The following is a 17947-nucleotide window of genomic DNA, read 5'->3' as shown; positions in this document are numbered from 1 at the left end:
CTACCTCTAAGGGCTGAAAAAAGTATTTACAATCTGGATTTGCTGGGGAAAAAAGTATGCCATGGCAGAACCTCCTCAGCAATAAGCAGAAATGGCTCTTACTGAACCCTAGATGAGGGATTTTAACTGCTAGTAGACTAGTGAATCACAGAATCATTCAGGTTGGAAAAGACCCTTGGGATCATCAAGTCCAACACAAAGCCCTACACCATATCCCCCAACATCTCATCTAAACGACCCTTAAACACATCCAGGGATGGTGACTCCACCACCTCCCTGGGCAGCCTGTTCCACTGTCTGACGACTCTTTCTGTGAAAAATTTTTTCCTAATGTCCAGTCTAAACCTCCCCTGTTGCAGTTTAAAGCCATTCCCTCTTGTTCTATCGCTAATTACCTGTGAGAAGAGACCAGCACCAACCTCTCTACAATGTCCTTTCAGGTAGTGGTAGAGAGTGATGAGGTCTCCCCTCAGCCTTCTCTTCTTCAAACTAAACAGTCCCAGCTCCTTCAATCACGCCTCACAGGATCTGTTCTCCAGGCCCTTCACCAGCTTCGTTGCCCTCCTCTGCACTCGCTCCAGCACCTCAATATTTCTCTCGTATTGAGGGGCCCAAAACTGGACACAATACTCAAGGTGTGGCCTCACCAGTGCAGAGCACAGGGGGACTATCACCTCCCTACTTCTGCTGGTCACACTATTTCTAATACAAGCCAGGATGCCCTTGGCTTTCTTGGCCACCTGGGCACACTGAAGGCTCATGTTCAGCTGTTTGTCAATTAGAACCCCCAGATCCTTTGATAAGGACTGATGCATTGAACTGATGATGCAGATGCAGCAAGCCTTGACAAGCTCTGATCATGACATTGATGCCATCGTACATATGGTGATGAAAGTAACACAGCAGCAGACAACAAGGAAAAGAATGTCATCTAGTTAGAGAAAACTGCAGCTGCAAGAAAACACAGATTAAAACACCAGACTTTCATGCCAGATCCATTCACGTATTCTGAAAGTGACTGGAGCTCCTAAGAATGCTGGGACATTTTGAATGAGTCAAAGAAGCTGTGGCATGAAGAAGACTACAAAACATTTAGTAGTTTTTTACTTCCAGCAGTAGTTGGGTATGCTTGCATTTTCCTCAGACACAGCTGGATTACAAAGCACTGACAATGACAAGGTTAAGAGCACAGACATTTAACCAGCTGCAATTATCTTAAGATGTTTCACAGCTCACAGCTGGGGCTGGAATGGTGGCCCAGCATCACGGTAAAGCTGTCCTGAAACTCTGTCAAAGCAGAACTGTATATTCAACTACTAAGCTGGAAGCAGTACCTCACTTTGTTTAGTTGTACCAACGCGTAACTAGAGGACACTGCCAGTCTCTTAAGGATTCCCTGCAGCCTAGATTGAAAGAAAGATGAAAACAGAACTAGGAAGCTCAAACAGAAATGCTAATGATTCTAAAACAGGAAAACTAACATTAACCAATGAGTAAGACTCCATCCTTCCTTTTGACTACTGCTTCCATAGGTTTCATACTTAGCAAAAGAGTAGTTCCAGGTGACATAACACCACACTCACACACTTGAAAATTCTGCTTTCCTTCCTCTCAGTTAAATCATCCCCACTGAAAGTTTCTTGCAAATATCTCCCCATAATTAAATGAAAACCACGAAACTTCACTTGAAGCCCGTATCAAACCCCAGTACTGTATAAAACAGGATTTTTAGCAAAAATACAACACAAGCCTGTATCTCATGATAATAAATAGATAGGGCAACAGCAGAACCGAGGCCCAAGCCTACAATATTCACCGAGTAGCCTTCCCAAAAGAACAGCTCCATAAAACAGAATTAAACCACAAAACTACCATTAGTACAAGTAGTCACAAAGATTAGTATTTGTGACTTCAGGACATTTTCCCCTTGGATTCAGCAAAGTCCTTAAACATATACTGAATTATAAACAAGTGAGTAATTCCATCCCTATGTGACAAGCTGCTTAAATACAACTGGAATGCCTAAGTGCTCTGCTACACAGGGATGCCATTACTCACATACTTAATGATAAGCACGTGCTTATTATTTAACTTTTTATGTTGCCATGCCTAAAGAGAAGCATACAACTAATTAATATACAATTATGAAATGAGAGTCCACACCCCCAGATCTTACTGCATAAAAGAGAATACAGAGAGGAGATAAAAAAGCAGCAGAGTGACATCTGTGAAACTAAATGTAATTTGAATCTGCCTTAATCTTATTTTACAGGTGATCAGATTGAATGATGACAGATTCAGCCTTATTTCACACTAGTTTGAAAGAGGAGAAATATTCCTCTTCTTTGGCAAAATCTTCCCTTTTTTTCCCACATGTTTTGACGCTTGATCTGTACAAGATACCCACAAAATGCTCTTCACAGATCCGTTTAGTTAATTAGCTATATGCTGTTTTTCAAATTCTGTAGACTAAACAGCAGATTTGATAAGCAAAAGGCATGTTGACATGTCCTGAATGCACTTTGATATTATTTAAGCAGATCTAGCAAGTCACGCTACCAAGATTTTCACATGGTATTCCAATTTATTTTCACATCAGTAAGTGCTTGTGCAATTTTAATTCGTACTATTATTTTATGCATTGCCCCAGCAAAGACAAACTTCATGAAATCAAGGAAATGATCAACAATGTTTGTGGTTTTCTCCAAACTCATCTATGAATCACTGAGATGCAACTTACATCAATAGGGAAATTTTACAACCATATAGCTTGAAAGTCTGTTTTCAACAAATACTGGGAAGGTAAGCATTAACATTTTGAACAGTCTTTGTGAAAAAACATGTATGCAAATACAAGGTGCACCAGAGCATTTTCTTCTGCTTAGGTTACAATGCTGTCATTCCTCAGAGATTTTGATACCCTACTGCTACAGCCTCTGATGTGTACTTTGGGATGCCTGCACAACTTTAGAAATACATTCTTCTATAAAAGGGAATAAAACATGCCAGCCTTGGCACAGATTTTCTGCAGCAGCAAAGTCAAAAAGTAAAATAAAAAAAATTATAAAGTTATATTAAATGCCATACACTACGCTCCATGCGCTACTATATTTTAATTGGGCAACTTCCCACAAGGGAGCTATTACTGCACTTCTTGCATAAGAAGAGCTCCTCATAATTTCAGGAGGACTACAGCATAAATTAGAACCATAACGGTTTTTTGAATGCTTTGATCCTGAAGTTGGTGACTCTGTCCCCACTTAAAAAAGTATACAAATAAAAATCTTTAACTTTTAATGTTGCAATGTACTCAATGTACTTTTTCTATATAAATCTAAGCCAATATCTGAATGCATTGTTAGACTGAGGGCAAAGTACTCAGCCCCAAAGTCTGATCTTCCAGTCATTCCTTGCTCAGTGTTTCACTCGATGTCAATGCCAAGCATTTTCAAAACATAATTTTTATTGCTGCCCAAGCCTTCATTTTCCTTGATGGGATGAAACAACAGCATGTCATCTAGTCAATATTTTTGCACATATGATATTTTGCAAAGTCCAAAATTTGCACATCTCTCATTCCTTTCTTTTCTTTAGGGGCTGTTGCTTGGCCTGAGTTAATAACTACAAAGTTCTTTAGAGAACTGCCTTTTAAGATTACCTTTATTTGTATAGAAACTGCAAGGGTCTCTTCTCTAATGTTTTCAGGTGCTACATCTTACATCTTTGCTTGCCACTGGGTTTCCTCTGTATTATGAGATCACTTTACAACTACTGAATCTCCCTTTTTTCCCTTTTTACTAAACTTTTTAGTTCCTGTTGTTCCCTTTACCTCAGTCTTAGCCTTTTAATTTTGCCAACATTCTCCTGGGGAAGAGAAACAAAAAGTTTTGTGAAGAAAGCACTAGAAGTTGGGAGCAAAGATCTGTTATAGGGAACTTGTTTTAGACATGTAGGGTATCTGCCAGTTTCCATGGAAAGGAAATGCCCAATGGTTTTTCCCTCTTTTCCACATGCCAGTGATGTAAAAGAATGATGCGGAGTGCTTGCCTGTGCTCTTACCGTAAGAGCCTGTAAAACTTTTCTAAGTTAACTACATTACATTTTTCTCAAATTAACTTGTCATTCTACAGAAATTCAATTGCATTTATCATCCTAAACTTTCCACTTACCACACTGACACTGCACGTGTTGGGATTTTTTTTCCCAGAGTTGTATGAAATATGGTCCCTGAGCTTTAATCTAAATGTAGTAGTTTCACAGTTTCTTAATTCTTTTGGGTTCTCTTTCCAGAAAGAGATCTTCTGGGCTTGTTTCTCACTCAAGTAGTTTCTGTGTTCTGCGCACTTTTGCAATGCGGTCTTCAATTCCATACTACCTTTTTCCTTTTTGGAAGGTCTGGCAAGACCTTCTGGTTTAAAACCTGTGCTGTTCTGTTGACTTCATCTGGCAGTTTATACGTGCCAAGGAGAAGCAGTTCTTTTCACTGTGTACAGGAAGCTGTGGCACTGATTTTTGCCATTTCCCATGCCAATTACATTGCGCTAGTGAGTTTCAATCCCAGACTGATCCTTGCAGTCGGCTTGGTTTTGCTTAATGCTGTCTTTAGGCATGTGAGGTCTGTGAACTGCTGTTAACTATGGCATCCTTGTTAAAATATGACTTTCCTCGGCCCCCATTTAACTACTGTAAAATCAAAACAAATTTTTATGTTCGATATTTTATAGTGTTGTTGTCAAACCATCAGAAATGAAACACAAAGTCTTCTAAAGGAGGCTATATATTTGATAGGGAAAAGTGCTACTGATTTTTTCACAACCTCATGGTTGACTTGAAAAATATATGTGGTCTTTTTTATTATCACAAACTAATCGATTATTTTTCCATTCAAGAGCAAACTGTTCCTTTAGAGGCTGTGAATTCAAGGTCTTCTCCCAGGACCTCTGTGCAGAAAGCCAGCTCACTTGCCTCTTGGGAGGTGAGGCAGACTTCAGCTGGATGATCAGATGCCCCTTGGGACCACGCAGGGACGAGCACCGCATAACTGCAAAACGCGTGTGCTCCCATTCGGGCAGGGGTACGGACTAGCGTGAAGCCCACAGAGCCTGACAAACCAGGTCTAGGCACGAGGGTTTGCCTCCTGGGAGAAGTCCTGGTTTCATGGCCGTACTGCATGAGGGCAGTAACCCTACTGCGGGCCCAGCTGTAGCAGCGCTCGGGCTGGTGCAGCTTAGTCCGGCTCGGAGTTGACGCTGAACTACTACTTGCCCTCAGCCTCCCCTGCACACGTGAGGGGTCTGCCGGCTTCCACGCTGGCCCCACTGTCCTTTCCCAGCGTGGGCCGGGCCTGTGTGGCATGGGGTGCTCACCTCCCGCTCACCTGAACTGTGCCCGATGGCAAGCGGGGCGCCAGGCCTGCGGCCGTGGGTGCCCCTAACCCTGGGGGCCTGCGCTCCCCCCTGCTCCTCCGCCATGCTCCACCACTGCCATATTTCCTCGCAGGCTCGGAGCCGCCGCACCGCCGCCGCCGAGAGACACCTCTCCCTCTGCCTCTCTCTCCATTTTCACACTCCACCCACTTTTTGCTTTCTTTCTCCATCTCTGCCACCGTCTCTCTCTCTTTCTGGACTTGTCTTTATTTGGCACTCCCGGAAGCTGCTGGCCATTTCTCTCCCTGCCTGCCCGGGCAGCTGATGTGACTGACTGACACCGGCTCCCGCTGAGGAGGAGGAGGAGAAGGAGGAGAAGGAGGAGGAGGAGGAGAAGAGAGAGCAGCGGCGAGGCGAGGAGAGGGAGGGGGGAGCGAGTGACCGGCCGCCGATTTTCATTGCAGAGAGGAGGGGAAAAAAAAAAGGCTACACGGGTCATCAAAACAGGTAACTCAAGAGCAGGCAGCGGCGGGAGGGGCGGGATGCGGGGAGCGGCCCGACCCCCCCGGCCCGGGCCGGCTGGGGCGGGCCCGGCGCTGCGCGGCCGGGCGGTGGGTGCGCTCCCGCCGGCGGTGGCGCGGAGGGGCCCGGCCGTGGCGGCGGCAGCAGCGGACATCTTGGGGAGGGGGGTAGAGATGAAGGGGGAGGGGGGGACGGGGGGACACACGTGTTCGGGCTGGGGCCGGGGGCTGCGGGGCGGCGGCGCCGTTCGCTGCGCGGCAGTGCCCCGCGCGCTATGTGGGTCAGGGCCCCGCGGGCGCGGCCGCGCCGCCGGCCCGGAGCCCGCCGCGCCCCTCAGCTTCCCTCCTGTCACCTGCGCCGGGCTGCGCACGGAGAGCCCCCCCTCCCCCGGGTGGCAAGTTCCGCGGAGGGGCGGGGGGGAGTAGTCGGAGTTGGGGGGAATACCCGATCAAAATACCACAGCAGATGAGGGATCCTCTTTCGGGCTGACCCGCACCTCCTCCGCCAAGCCCGCGGTCAGCGCCGGCGGCGGCCGTCAATGGCGCCCGGGGGGTGCTTTCGGCCGTGCCCCCAGCCCCCAGCCCGGATCCTGGCAGCCCAGCTTCCCGACGGGGTATTAAAAATGCCCTCCGCTTGTTTATGCAGACCTGACTCTGTCAAGCGATGCCAGCCTTGAACTCTCTTAATCAGCGTAAGATGATCTAATTTTGAGGGAGGCAGCTGTAGTGCTGGTGGGTAGCTGGGCTCCGAGTCCTCGGTTCCCCCCGCGCTTGGAGCCGGAGGTATGTATGAGGTGGGGGTGACTGAATAGCCTACGGCTTCAGCCCAGAGTAAAGGGTTAAACAGCATCTGAGGGTGAGGGATCTGAAGACAGAATATATTCCGTTATATAAAAAGATATAAGGGGTTCTGCAAATAGCAGACGACGTTCAGAGGGGGCAGGAGGAAGGCAGAAATGAACTGTGAAGCTAAGATGCTGCATTTTGCAATAACTTGACATCTGAAAGGAGTACTCCCCCAGAGACGCTGCCAGCACAAAGCCGAGGAGAACTTGTCGTGACCCCACCTAAAAATGTGAAATCTGTCCTTTGCTTCAGGGATTGCTATAGATCTGTATCTTAGCATTGCAGGATCAACAGTGAGGATTTTTATCAAGTAAAATTCAGATTTCATAACACGTAGGGGCAGTCTTAAAAACAAAGACCATCTGGGGAAGAAGCCTTGCTTTATGTGCATTACCTAAATGTGGTTGTTTTCCAGTCATGGAAAATGTTGTCAGGAAAAAACCTAACAGGGGCCAGTCAATTAGGAAATAGTTGGAAGGAGTCTGTTTAGCAGGGGGCTGGGTGGGATCAATACCACAATTTTTTATTTATTTATTTCTAAGCCAAGCAAAAGTGGCAGTGGTTCATGGACTACCATGTTTCATTGTTCTGTGAAACTGTAATTAGGAAACTAGTCCTACGTCGGAAATGTAACTTTAAAAATTATTCAGAATAACAAAGTGGTAGATAGAATGTGTTGAAACTCAATACAGTACTCTCAAAGCTGACTTTTTGAGATGTTACTGCAAGTTGGGTATCCTCTTTTTTTGCAAATTTTATCTTAGCATTTCCTTTTAATCACGCAAATAGTAATAAACTTTTTTCTGATTCTATACATTTTCTGCACAAGGATTTCATAACACTGTTTGATTCTATTTTGAGCAAGTTTGCACAAGAACAAAGGCAACCCACCTTCTGTAGGAAAGCCAGGCACATACAACAGTATGGCCCTTTTCGGTCTTGGGCGTAACAAAAATGCTAGTCTTCAGAATATTCTTATGATTCATATTTGTGTCTTCCCCCTCAAACAAATGCTGCTCAGATGTGGAAGGTGGACAGGCACAACTCCAAATGTAATGAATAAAATATGTTTTCTCAATTAAATAAAAATGAAGAGGATGTGCATTATTTACTATTACAGTAGAACCAACCTATGACACGTTTTCATTATTCTTTGTCAGCTATGCCGCTTGCTTCAGTGGAGAAAAGGGATTCTTGATATGCCATAAGGAGCAAGGGTACTAAGATTACATGTATTACATGTATTAAACCCTCCACCTCATCATTAGATTTTCTAATCTCATTGTATAATTTTTATTATCCATGTAAAATCCATTGGGGATGCTAAGTTAGAAGAAAAAAAAAAAAAAAAAAAGAAAATTCCCCTCAGACTGAAATTCATGTGAATCCAAATTAGCAGGTGCTGGAAAAGCAGAGTGCAGCAAGGAGGGCTGGAAACCAGCTCCCAGCCTTGACACCGACTTGCAACATTACCTGGAACAAGTCAGATAGATAATCTTTCCATGTTTCAATCTGTGGCCTGGCAGGGACAATAATGTTGCAGGAGGTTTGAACTCTAGAGAGAAAAATGGTGAACTGCCAAACATGTTAAAGAAATATTCTTTGTGGTTCTGCATGATTTTTAACATCATGTGCAACAGCAGAAAACTCAATAGTTGCAGTTGCTGCCTACTAGAACATTGGACTACATGAAAGAGAACATTCTTTACTTACCATGCTTATTGGGGCAAAACCAAAGAAACAATAAATCAGGTATAAATTATTGCAGTTACTCAGCTGTTTTATCATGAACTGTTTAAAAGATTTGGCTTGGTAAAGCACCTCTAATATATATAAATAATTTTAATTCCTTTCTCTAAAATTTTAAGTGCATCTTTTGCAATAGGAGGAGCAATTTGGAACTTGTCATCTTCCTGAGGTACAGTTAGCTCCAATTCCTCACATATTTTTGAGAAACAAGTCATTTTGGCAGATACAGTTTACTGACTCTTCAAATAAGAAATGCATTGAACTCTAAAGGCTTCAGAATGTCACCACTAGTACTATACCAGAATATCAACACCTTTACTAAGCAGTGTACATTGAAATGGCAAAAGCACACATAAGCAGAGCCACATCTATGGCAGAGGTTCTGCTGATTCAGTTAGTTCAGCAAGGGTATGGGTTTTGGGGTTTCTTAAACCTCTGTGATAGCTGTCACTATGTTAGCAAGACTATAGCATAGACACAGCGTTAGTCCATACACATATAGGATACTGTTGTCTTCATTTCACCGGTGTATGTAAGGTATTCTGACTGTGTCAAATTTCAGGGACTTTTTGTTACTAAAATGGTCCCATTGAGACTACTTTACTGAGTATATGCTAATGGAAATTGCTCTGTCTGACCCATAATTTTTCAGAGAACAGCAGGCTAAAGAAACTGCTTGTAAAATCCAAAATACCGGTAGTAGTATGCTGGGAATCAAAGGCGTAATGCTTCTGTAGCATATATAAAAAAAACAGGTAAATGTTCAAGTGTGTAACTGAATAGTGTCATATTTTTCCAAGAAGACATGCTCAGATCTCATGCATTAAAGTTATGGTTTGTATTAGTTTAAATAATTAATTGCTTTTTGGAAGGAATGCAAAGTATTATTTACGTTTCCATGTGTAATCCGTCATTGTTTAGAGAGAATAAACAGCAGAGTAATTCATCTAACAGCTCTGGGTCTTCTAAAGTAACCATTGCAGAAAGGGGTAACTTTACAAGCATCTAAGATGGGTCCAGTTTGATCTTTCTGGGCTTCACGATACCTCACACTGAAACAGAGGAGGGATAAACAGCCAAATGTCTCAGATCTTGTAAGTGAGCAAGGTTGCATGGATTATCATTAGAACTCGGGACCTCTAAGTAGTAACCAGGTTATAGCAGGAAATAGAAAGGTCTTTTTTAGTAGCAGGTGGCCCATTTCATCCTGAATCAGAAGCAAAGGCACAGCCCATTGCAACGCTAGCAGTATTGCTGAATCAGGGGGCTGAATTTTAGAATGGGAGATGGGTGAAGGCCTTGAGTTTTTGTGATCAGTGAAGATCACAAATGAGCTGCAGAGCAAAGGGAGTAGTCAAATGGCAAAAAGTTTGCTTCAGCCCTCCTGGCTGCTGCCATGCTGGAAGAAGGGCCCCAGGCTGCAGGCCGAGCGGGGCAGCCACCGTGAGCCTGAGACCATCAGACACAGACTGCTGAGATCATAATTGCAGCAGGATGTTCTGGTAGGAGCAAGAACGCTAGCTAACTTGGCTGAAATCAAGCCCAGCTATTCAGGCTTTGGCGTAATATGGATATGCATGAGAAGTAGGATGTGGAACTGTTGTTGTGAAAGGCCACCCTCACAGCAAACAAAACTGTTACTAACCTTGGTCCTGAATAACTGAATACAGTCTCATCTCTTTTCTGCAGAAGTCATTTCATCGTTTGTGCTTTTAGAGCTTGCAACACTATCTATTTAGTTTTAACTTTCCCCCTTTGCTTTTCTCCTTTCACATCCCAGAAGTACTGAAACACTCCATAAGGGTTTGTCTTTGTACCCTTCTGGACAGTGCAAATCAATTTGGTTGGAACCATAGCATAAAGAATCTTAATGTTCAGTTATGAACTGAACTGAAGCTCTTTAATAAAATCAATGCCTGCATGCAGTATTTTCTCGGTTCAGCAAGGCAGCCTGCTTACATACAGTAATTGGACTTGTGACAGGTAATTAAATGGCTTGTAAGGGCTTTCGGATGCTTGATTACATGAAAAGCACCATACTAATACATAGTAAATGAGGTGGCTAAGAACATTGTGTTTCTCTTGATTGGAGAGATACTAAAACTCTTACACTTCATTGGAGGGAGAAAAGAAAATAAAACCAAGACAAAAGACTATGAGCAGTGGTGACATAAAAAGGGAGCATAAAAAGAATAAGAGAATGTACTTAGAAACTGGGTTGCCTTGGTTATTTTAAGTCAATCATGCTTACACAGACAGTTAAGTCTTGACTGCTTCAGTATATCATTAAATAATGAACTTGTTCTTTGTGATCACAAAATTGGTAAGACAGTCAAAATTATCAACAAGGAATAGGAGCTCTTCACAGAACTTACATATAATTAGAAAGTGAACTGATACTCCAGACGATACTAAGCACATACATGAACACATGACATATTTTAAAGAATTCATATTAAATTATCAGAGGCCTAACCACAGTCCATGCAATTATTACATTGACTTGTAGACACACAGTTTGACGTGTGCAGTTGCTCATCCATAATTATGGGACTAAACTAGGATGCGATAAGAAATCTAAAATGCGTCAACAGTCTTAGGGGTACTTGTCAAAATAGAGATTGTTTTACAAAGCAGTTTTGTAATATTTTTTAAACAGTGGGATACAAAAATGCCTCCATTCCTTTCCTGCATGTTTTTGTAGACAACAGCCTGATCACTGGGAAAGGGAGAGAAGCAGAGGAAGAACCAGAATGGAAACAGAAAAGTATGCTTTGTGGTACCAACAGCATGAAGTCAGACAAAGGAAAATACTTAGGTTAAATGGAAGCAGTTCAACATGAACCTGATTTTTCGTCTTCTACACAAAAATCTTTCTTGTTTATAAAAAATAACCCTTTAAAAACTCAGAGGGCATGCCAAAGAGAGAAGCCCACAGACAAGACAGTTTAGCTAGCACACTCTTATGCACAGCAATAGCGGACTCAATTCATAGCGTATCAGTGGTATTAACACACATAGGAAATATTTTATGATGAGTATACTAGAGCCAGCCAAGACTTCAAACCAACTCATCAGTCAAAATGGCACACCGATCCACCAAAAAGCAGAAGTCACACAGACATTTTCATCTTTTTGCTATTCCAGGTATAATACTTGTCCATTTTAACAAAAAAAAAAAAAAAAGTTGTCAAAATTCTAATACTGTTAGATATACAAGACTATACATCTTTTACTAGGATAAAAAATATTTTTTTCTCTATGCTTAAAAGAGCATTGCTTCCAAAGGAGCAGATCTAGGGGCAAAACAACAAAAAAAAGGTCACCAAAGGCTCTGATTTGAACCCTGAATCATTCTCCTCACACAGGGCTTTACTGAGAGGTCTTCTGGTTTAATCCAATTTGACATCAGTTTGACAAACCTCTGTTTACATTCCTCCCATACAGCTAATTGGAAACAAAACACAAACCATACAAGGTAATGTTTCTGTCTGTCTACCAACACACACTTTCTTCTAACCAATACTCCCTTGCTTGGCATTCTCCACCCAAAATCTTTTATGGTAGTAACCCAGATAGCTTCAGGGGCTCCTCGTTACCACTCAGCCAGTACCAGGCTGCTCCTGAGCTCTGCCTGGGAACTAGCAACCCCTGAGGCCTCAAGCCAGTGGGTTTTCATTGCCTGGAGCAGAATGGGGTGCAGCAGGAATTTGGGTCTGATGCCAAAGGTGGCAAAAGGACTGCCTGTTCAACCCAGCTTGGAGTTGGTACATATGTTTGAATGGTGGTGTAGGAAAGCTAGCCATTTCAGGCTCAGGCTGACTGTGGTTTTTTCAGAGATGGAGTGCCATAAGACGCTTTTGTAATTTAAGGGGATGCTCAGGAACGCATATGCATTTCCCCTTCCTTGATATATATTGATATATACTGTACAGAGTAACTCTTAGAGGACATAGTACTTTGGATCTACAAAATGTGCATGACTGGCTTTCTGATAGTACCAGCTGGCAATCTAGGTTTTTGTATATTTTATTTTGCACCTAAGTAGCAATTTATTAAAAGGCTATGAGAGAAAGCACCTGTGCAGGCTGCTATACTTTCAGTAAGACTGTGATTTTCCAATCAGCATAGGGATGTTAGATATAATTAAAATGCTGCATTGCTGCCTATATTCTGTTTTAGGCAACTGCCCTTTTTTGGAATAGAGAGGAAAAGCAAAATATGACCCGTAGCATCTTGGATCATAAGTGTGAATGAGACCTGGCTTAATTTCTCAGATGCAAACTGGATTTGGACTGGTACTTCAGGGTAAAAAAAAAATAAATGAAGAAGTTGCCTCTTCTTCTTCTAAATTAAGAGTGCTAGGAAATAAATCGTGGAACTTTATTATCTCTTGCTGATGTTTGTCAGAATAATACTATCCTTTACAGGGTAGCACCATTCCTGTGTTGAAACCTGCCATTTTTACATGCCTGATAAGTCATCATATGTTTATTTTTTCCCCTTATGCTACTATACTGCTTTTCCCTGTGGGCTCGTTACAGCTTGTTTCTTCTTGAGATGGAGCAATACAGTTCTCTGTTGTAAGTCACATACAACGATAACAGGAGTAGTACCTGTGTGTTTTGGCTTCCAGTTTGGCTGCTATTTGGGATGAGTGTGTCAGGGAATTTTAGTCTACAGACAAGTTTTTTTTTCCCTTGATAATAGATAAATGGTGCTTTGAGACAGCAGTCAAATTGGAGAGAAAAGCAGTGGTGTTCTCCCAAGGCCTGTCTGTGAAAAGAGATCTGATTTTTGGTCTTCAGCATGCCTTGTTCTACCTGGTTTTGGCTTCACTTCTTTTGGGGAAGAAACGACAGATGGTAGTATTACCACATGCCTTTAGCACTCCCAAAAAAGATACCACTAACAGTAAACAGGGCAGATCTGTGGATCTCTTATTTTTTGTGCTCTAGAGACAGTTAACAATGTCAACATTTAAATGTTTGTCAGTAGATGTGGGTTAACACCTTTCTTGGCTCTTAGTTTGACCTTATTTTCAATGAAGGACAGTGTGCTTCTCCACCAAGAGAGCAACTAGATACAGGAATACATGGGAGTTGAAGCACTGTTATTTTTAACCCCTTATAGGTGGTCAGCATCAGCTCCAGGAATAGATATATGATTAACCCCAATAATCCACTTCAACATGAAAGCTTTAATTAAAATCCTAGTAGAGATGAGATAGATAATTTGTCTTGATGTAAAAATGTGCTTTATGAGAGTGAAACGTCCCGTAGACATATTTGCATCCTCTTTACTTTTCATTAACATACAAAGATTTTATTTGGCACTGCAAGTAGACCCGTCTTATCATTTATTTATAATATAAGCTCTGATGTTATATCACAGAGACGGTATCTTCACAGAGTCAAGCTGTACCGTTTGTGTTCTGACTCCTTGTGAGCTGGGCTTTGTGGTGTTGGTTTGACCAGGCAGAGTGCAGTGTGGAATCGTAAGTAATCAGACGAACAGCTGAATATAGGCCAAGAAAATGCTGAAGGTTGTCATAATATGAGCCAAATATGGGAATCCCTAAATATAGGCAAAGATGTCAATGTTTAGATTGAGAACGGATGAAGAGAGTTGTCATGCTATTGCTCACTGGAGTCTTTACTTCAGAACAGTAACATTAATTCCAACCTTGTTTGTAAGATAGATACCTAGTCAACTGATGGTAAAGTGTAAATGTTATTATATGTACAACTGATTTGCTCTTGTAGTGTTATATACTGTAAAGGCAAAAGTATACTTGCACTTTATTCATACATGACAGGGTATACCGCGTGTATACTTATGTGCATGGATATATATAAGTATAGATATAAATACCATGTAGTCATGAATATGTAAGTACATACATAAGATAAAAAGGTAGGTTCAGTGTAAATGTAATGATTGAGGAGTTGTTAAGTGCAACATTCCTTAAAAAAACAATAAAAACCTGGCATCCCTAATTTTGCAGTAAAAATGGTTCTACTTCTGTCTAAAAAGATATAACAATATGTTATTTTGTGATTGCCTCGCTGGTGATACTTGCTTTTGGAAGAACAACATTGTAGTTCTCCAGCTAATGGAAATAGAATAAAGGTGTGAAGAAAAGAGTGAGCAAAAGACTATGTTGCAGCTGGAAAGTGTCGCGTGAAAATGTCCATAGGGTTATTGAGTTGGGTTATTCTCTTGAGCTTCTGGCACCATAATCTGTATTCTTAGCATTTTACAGAGGGCAGCTGGTTGGGTAGAACATTACAAGTCTGATCATTTGTGAAATTCCTCAGACCTCTAAGTGTGTGCAGCCAAACACGTTAGGTTTGTAGTCAAACAAATGGGTCCTTCCACAGGCAAAATAAGGCTGAAGAGGCCAAAAAGTAACAGACAAATAAAAACAGTCAAATAAAGACGAACAGGAACTATACTGGAAATACACTTTAAAATACTGATGAAATGAGTTGACTTTTAGTATGCTAGACCAGCCTGACTTTAGACTGGTTTAAAACATAACTTTGAAAACAGACACTATTTTAGGCTTTTATGTAGCAGGGTAAAATGTGAAAAGAATGTGTCCACACTATTTCTGAGGATTAACAGTGCTTTGTTTTAAGAGAAGGTTTAATTTTCCCACAAAAGTTTGAATATTTCAGAATCTCTCCTGATAACTTAATCTCATTCCTGCCAAGATACTTATAACCTTACAAAAAGTCAAGGTGTTTTTTTAAAAAAATTAATTTATTTTTCAAACAGATTAGTGTGCATTTTCAGCATAAGCAAAGAGAACCCCTCTGAATTTTGACAGTGTTTATGTGCACACTGTCTAATGCTATCCTCTTTTGGGGGTTTGCTTTTTTATTTAATGTAAATAGGAAAAACCCATAAATTCCAGACAAAACTTTCTCATGAGAATGGTTCTCCCAAGGGCTTCTCACTGTAAAATCTTCTGCTTCACTTTTAGGTCAAACACAAACCTCATTATATTTATAGGGTAAAGTCTGAAGGTCCCACCTTGTTTGACAGGCAGCATGACTCAGCACAAGAGCTCTGCATGTGTTTCCACACTCCTAGTAGCTAATCTCTAGCGCTTAAATTTTAAAAATAAAACCACTATTACTATTTTTATTTGTTAAAAATTATTAATACTGATTTTTAAATCAAAACATTTATTTTCGTGTTACTTTACTTTTTAATTATAGCATTTAGGCGTTGTCTCCTGATGGGTATGGGGACACTGAAGCAGCACTGTTTGTTTAGGTTGCCAGTGTTGCATAGTATCATACAGTTTATTGGAATCTACTATTATCTCTGAAATACTAGCACTTTTAGCAGGCTGTTCATTAGGAACTAATACATTTACACATATATTCCAGGTATGCCTAACCTTTCTGGTCTACAAGCTGTACAGCAATCAGTGTCTTGTGGCAGAGCGCCACAGGGTAGGGAACCTGGAGAGCCATTGACTACCTGCTTGCCCCAGCTGGGGAGGAGAGTTCCCCCACTGCACCTACTTCTGCACACCCCAGTGCTGGGCAGGGGATGTAGCCCAGTGTGGGAGCTGAGCTGGAACTGTTCACAAGGATCTTATTAATCAAGAGCCATAGATCACCCTCCCCCACCCCCACCCTTACTGTATGTCACTTAGGAGAATGAAACACTCACAACCTTAAGTGAGGAACATGTACATTAAACGTGTTATATTAGAAGACAGGGGATTTAAACATAGCGTTCTCTTTGCTTATATAACTGTTTCTCAGTCTGAGGTGTATATAGCACTGTGTTCCTTGAGACATTGGCCAGTATTCAAAAATGTCAATGCCTACACTTCCTGACATGTCAGAAAGCATATAATCACATTGTGGGGAAAGAAAGTAATGTGTGAGTTGTTAAAGATTTAACCTAATTTCTATTTCATTTTGAATCAAAAGCACTGTAGCAGTACTGTACAAGCAGGCCCCTAGATTTTTTTTTCTTTCCGAAGAAAGTGCTTGATTTAAAAAGCTTGGGAAACAGACTCACATCAGGTACTTTTGTATGAAAAAATTAAGTGATGGGAAATCATATCGGAAGAATAAAGAGAAGGCCTTCTTGGCTTCTCATGTAATCTTCAGTAAAGTGGCTGAGTCTTACCTGAAGCATAAAAGACAGAGGCAAATTTCAGACTACCTTTTCAAAAATGAGGAGGTATATCTTTAAAGTCTGGCTTTCAGTCAAGTATTAATTTGGCCTGTATTTTTGCCTCTATAAATGGCTGATGCAAATCATTGTAGGTGTAAGTTTCTACCAATTACATTTATAAATATTTCAGTCATCTCAGTATCTGATTGGAGCATACACATATATTTGTCATAAACTGTCCACATATAGACTGTCCAAAGCTACGCTATCAGTGGTTTGAATCTGCTGTTTACAATGAAAAACCAGGGCTGAGTACTGATCATATTCCCTGTTGACAAAGAAGCAGGTTACCGTATGTCAGCCGCTTCACTGCAACTGCTTATATGCCAGAAAGACAATACATAAAAAATAAGAGTTTTATAGTAAAAGCTGATAAAAGATAAAGCCACAAGATGAACAGAACTGTAACATGAAGTAAAGCATAGGCTTTACTCAGACGTGTCTAACACTGTTTCTATCCTTAACAATTTTTTCAGAATGGCAGAGACTCATGGTTTGATGGAGAGACTGGAGAAAGCAGTGACTCGACTTGAATCATTATTTTCAGATTCACACAGATCTGGTGGAATGGAGTGTGATGCCATCAATGGAGTCAATGGAAGTAAGTCTGGTTTTTTTGAACTACTATCTCTCTGTTATTAAAAAATTGCAAGTAGCACATGTGTTTGTCTTCTAAGAGGGAGTGCATTCCCACCCCTTATGAATTTTGTATCAAAAGAAAGGAGTATTTAAAAAAACTAATTTAGAAATGTTGTGTGACAAACTTAGTCGTACACATAATTCTAAATTAATATAGCCTAGATCATTCAAGATTTGACTAGTGTCTTAAATATACTGTCCATATTTCAAGCTTTATCACTCTTTCCATTTTAGCATTTATATTGTTGTACATAACTCACCAGATGAAAATGTCTGCTTGAGACCAATTAGCAGAAGAAATGAGACATCCCCAAAATATACAGCATAAATATTCCTGAAGAAGTCACCAATATAAACACTGAGTTTATATTCAGAGAGCCAGCTCTCTGCATTTCACAGTGTGGACCTACCTCATTTAATTTTTTAATATCCTTAATCAAATATGAGTTTGTTCATAAGCATTTGCTCACTAAGGGCTGCCACACATCCATGTCCTTACGTTGTTATCTCTTGAGCTCTCTCTTCTCAAGTGGATCTCTAAAGCACTACATTGGAGAATAGGCCAAAAAATCTATCTTCATTTTTTCACATCATATCGCCAAATCATATTTTTTCACC

General features: G+C 41.1%; 1 protein-coding gene across 1 annotated transcript in view; it reads left to right on the top strand.

The window, feature by feature from the left end:
* The first annotated feature begins 5507 nt into the window (after window positions 1-5507).
* The window catches only part of CAP2 (cyclase associated actin cytoskeleton regulatory protein 2), a 74372-nt gene continuing 61932 nt past the window's right edge, over window positions 5508-17947 (top strand). The window contains exons 1-2 of the mRNA XM_074828673.1: window positions 5508-5873; window positions 17167-17291. Coding sequence (XP_074684774.1) covers window positions 17168-17291 — 124 coding nt within the window. The 5' untranslated portion in view covers window positions 5508-5873; window position 17167. The remainder of the gene's footprint in view (window positions 5874-17166; window positions 17292-17947) is intronic.

This window comes from Strix aluco, chromosome 1 (genome assembly GCF_031877795.1).
Source record: "Strix aluco isolate bStrAlu1 chromosome 1, bStrAlu1.hap1, whole genome shotgun sequence".
Lineage (NCBI taxonomy): Eukaryota > Metazoa > Chordata > Aves > Strigiformes > Strigidae > Strix > Strix aluco.
The sequence above is the reverse complement of the archived record's forward strand: the minus strand, read 5'-3'. Positions and strand labels throughout refer to the sequence as shown.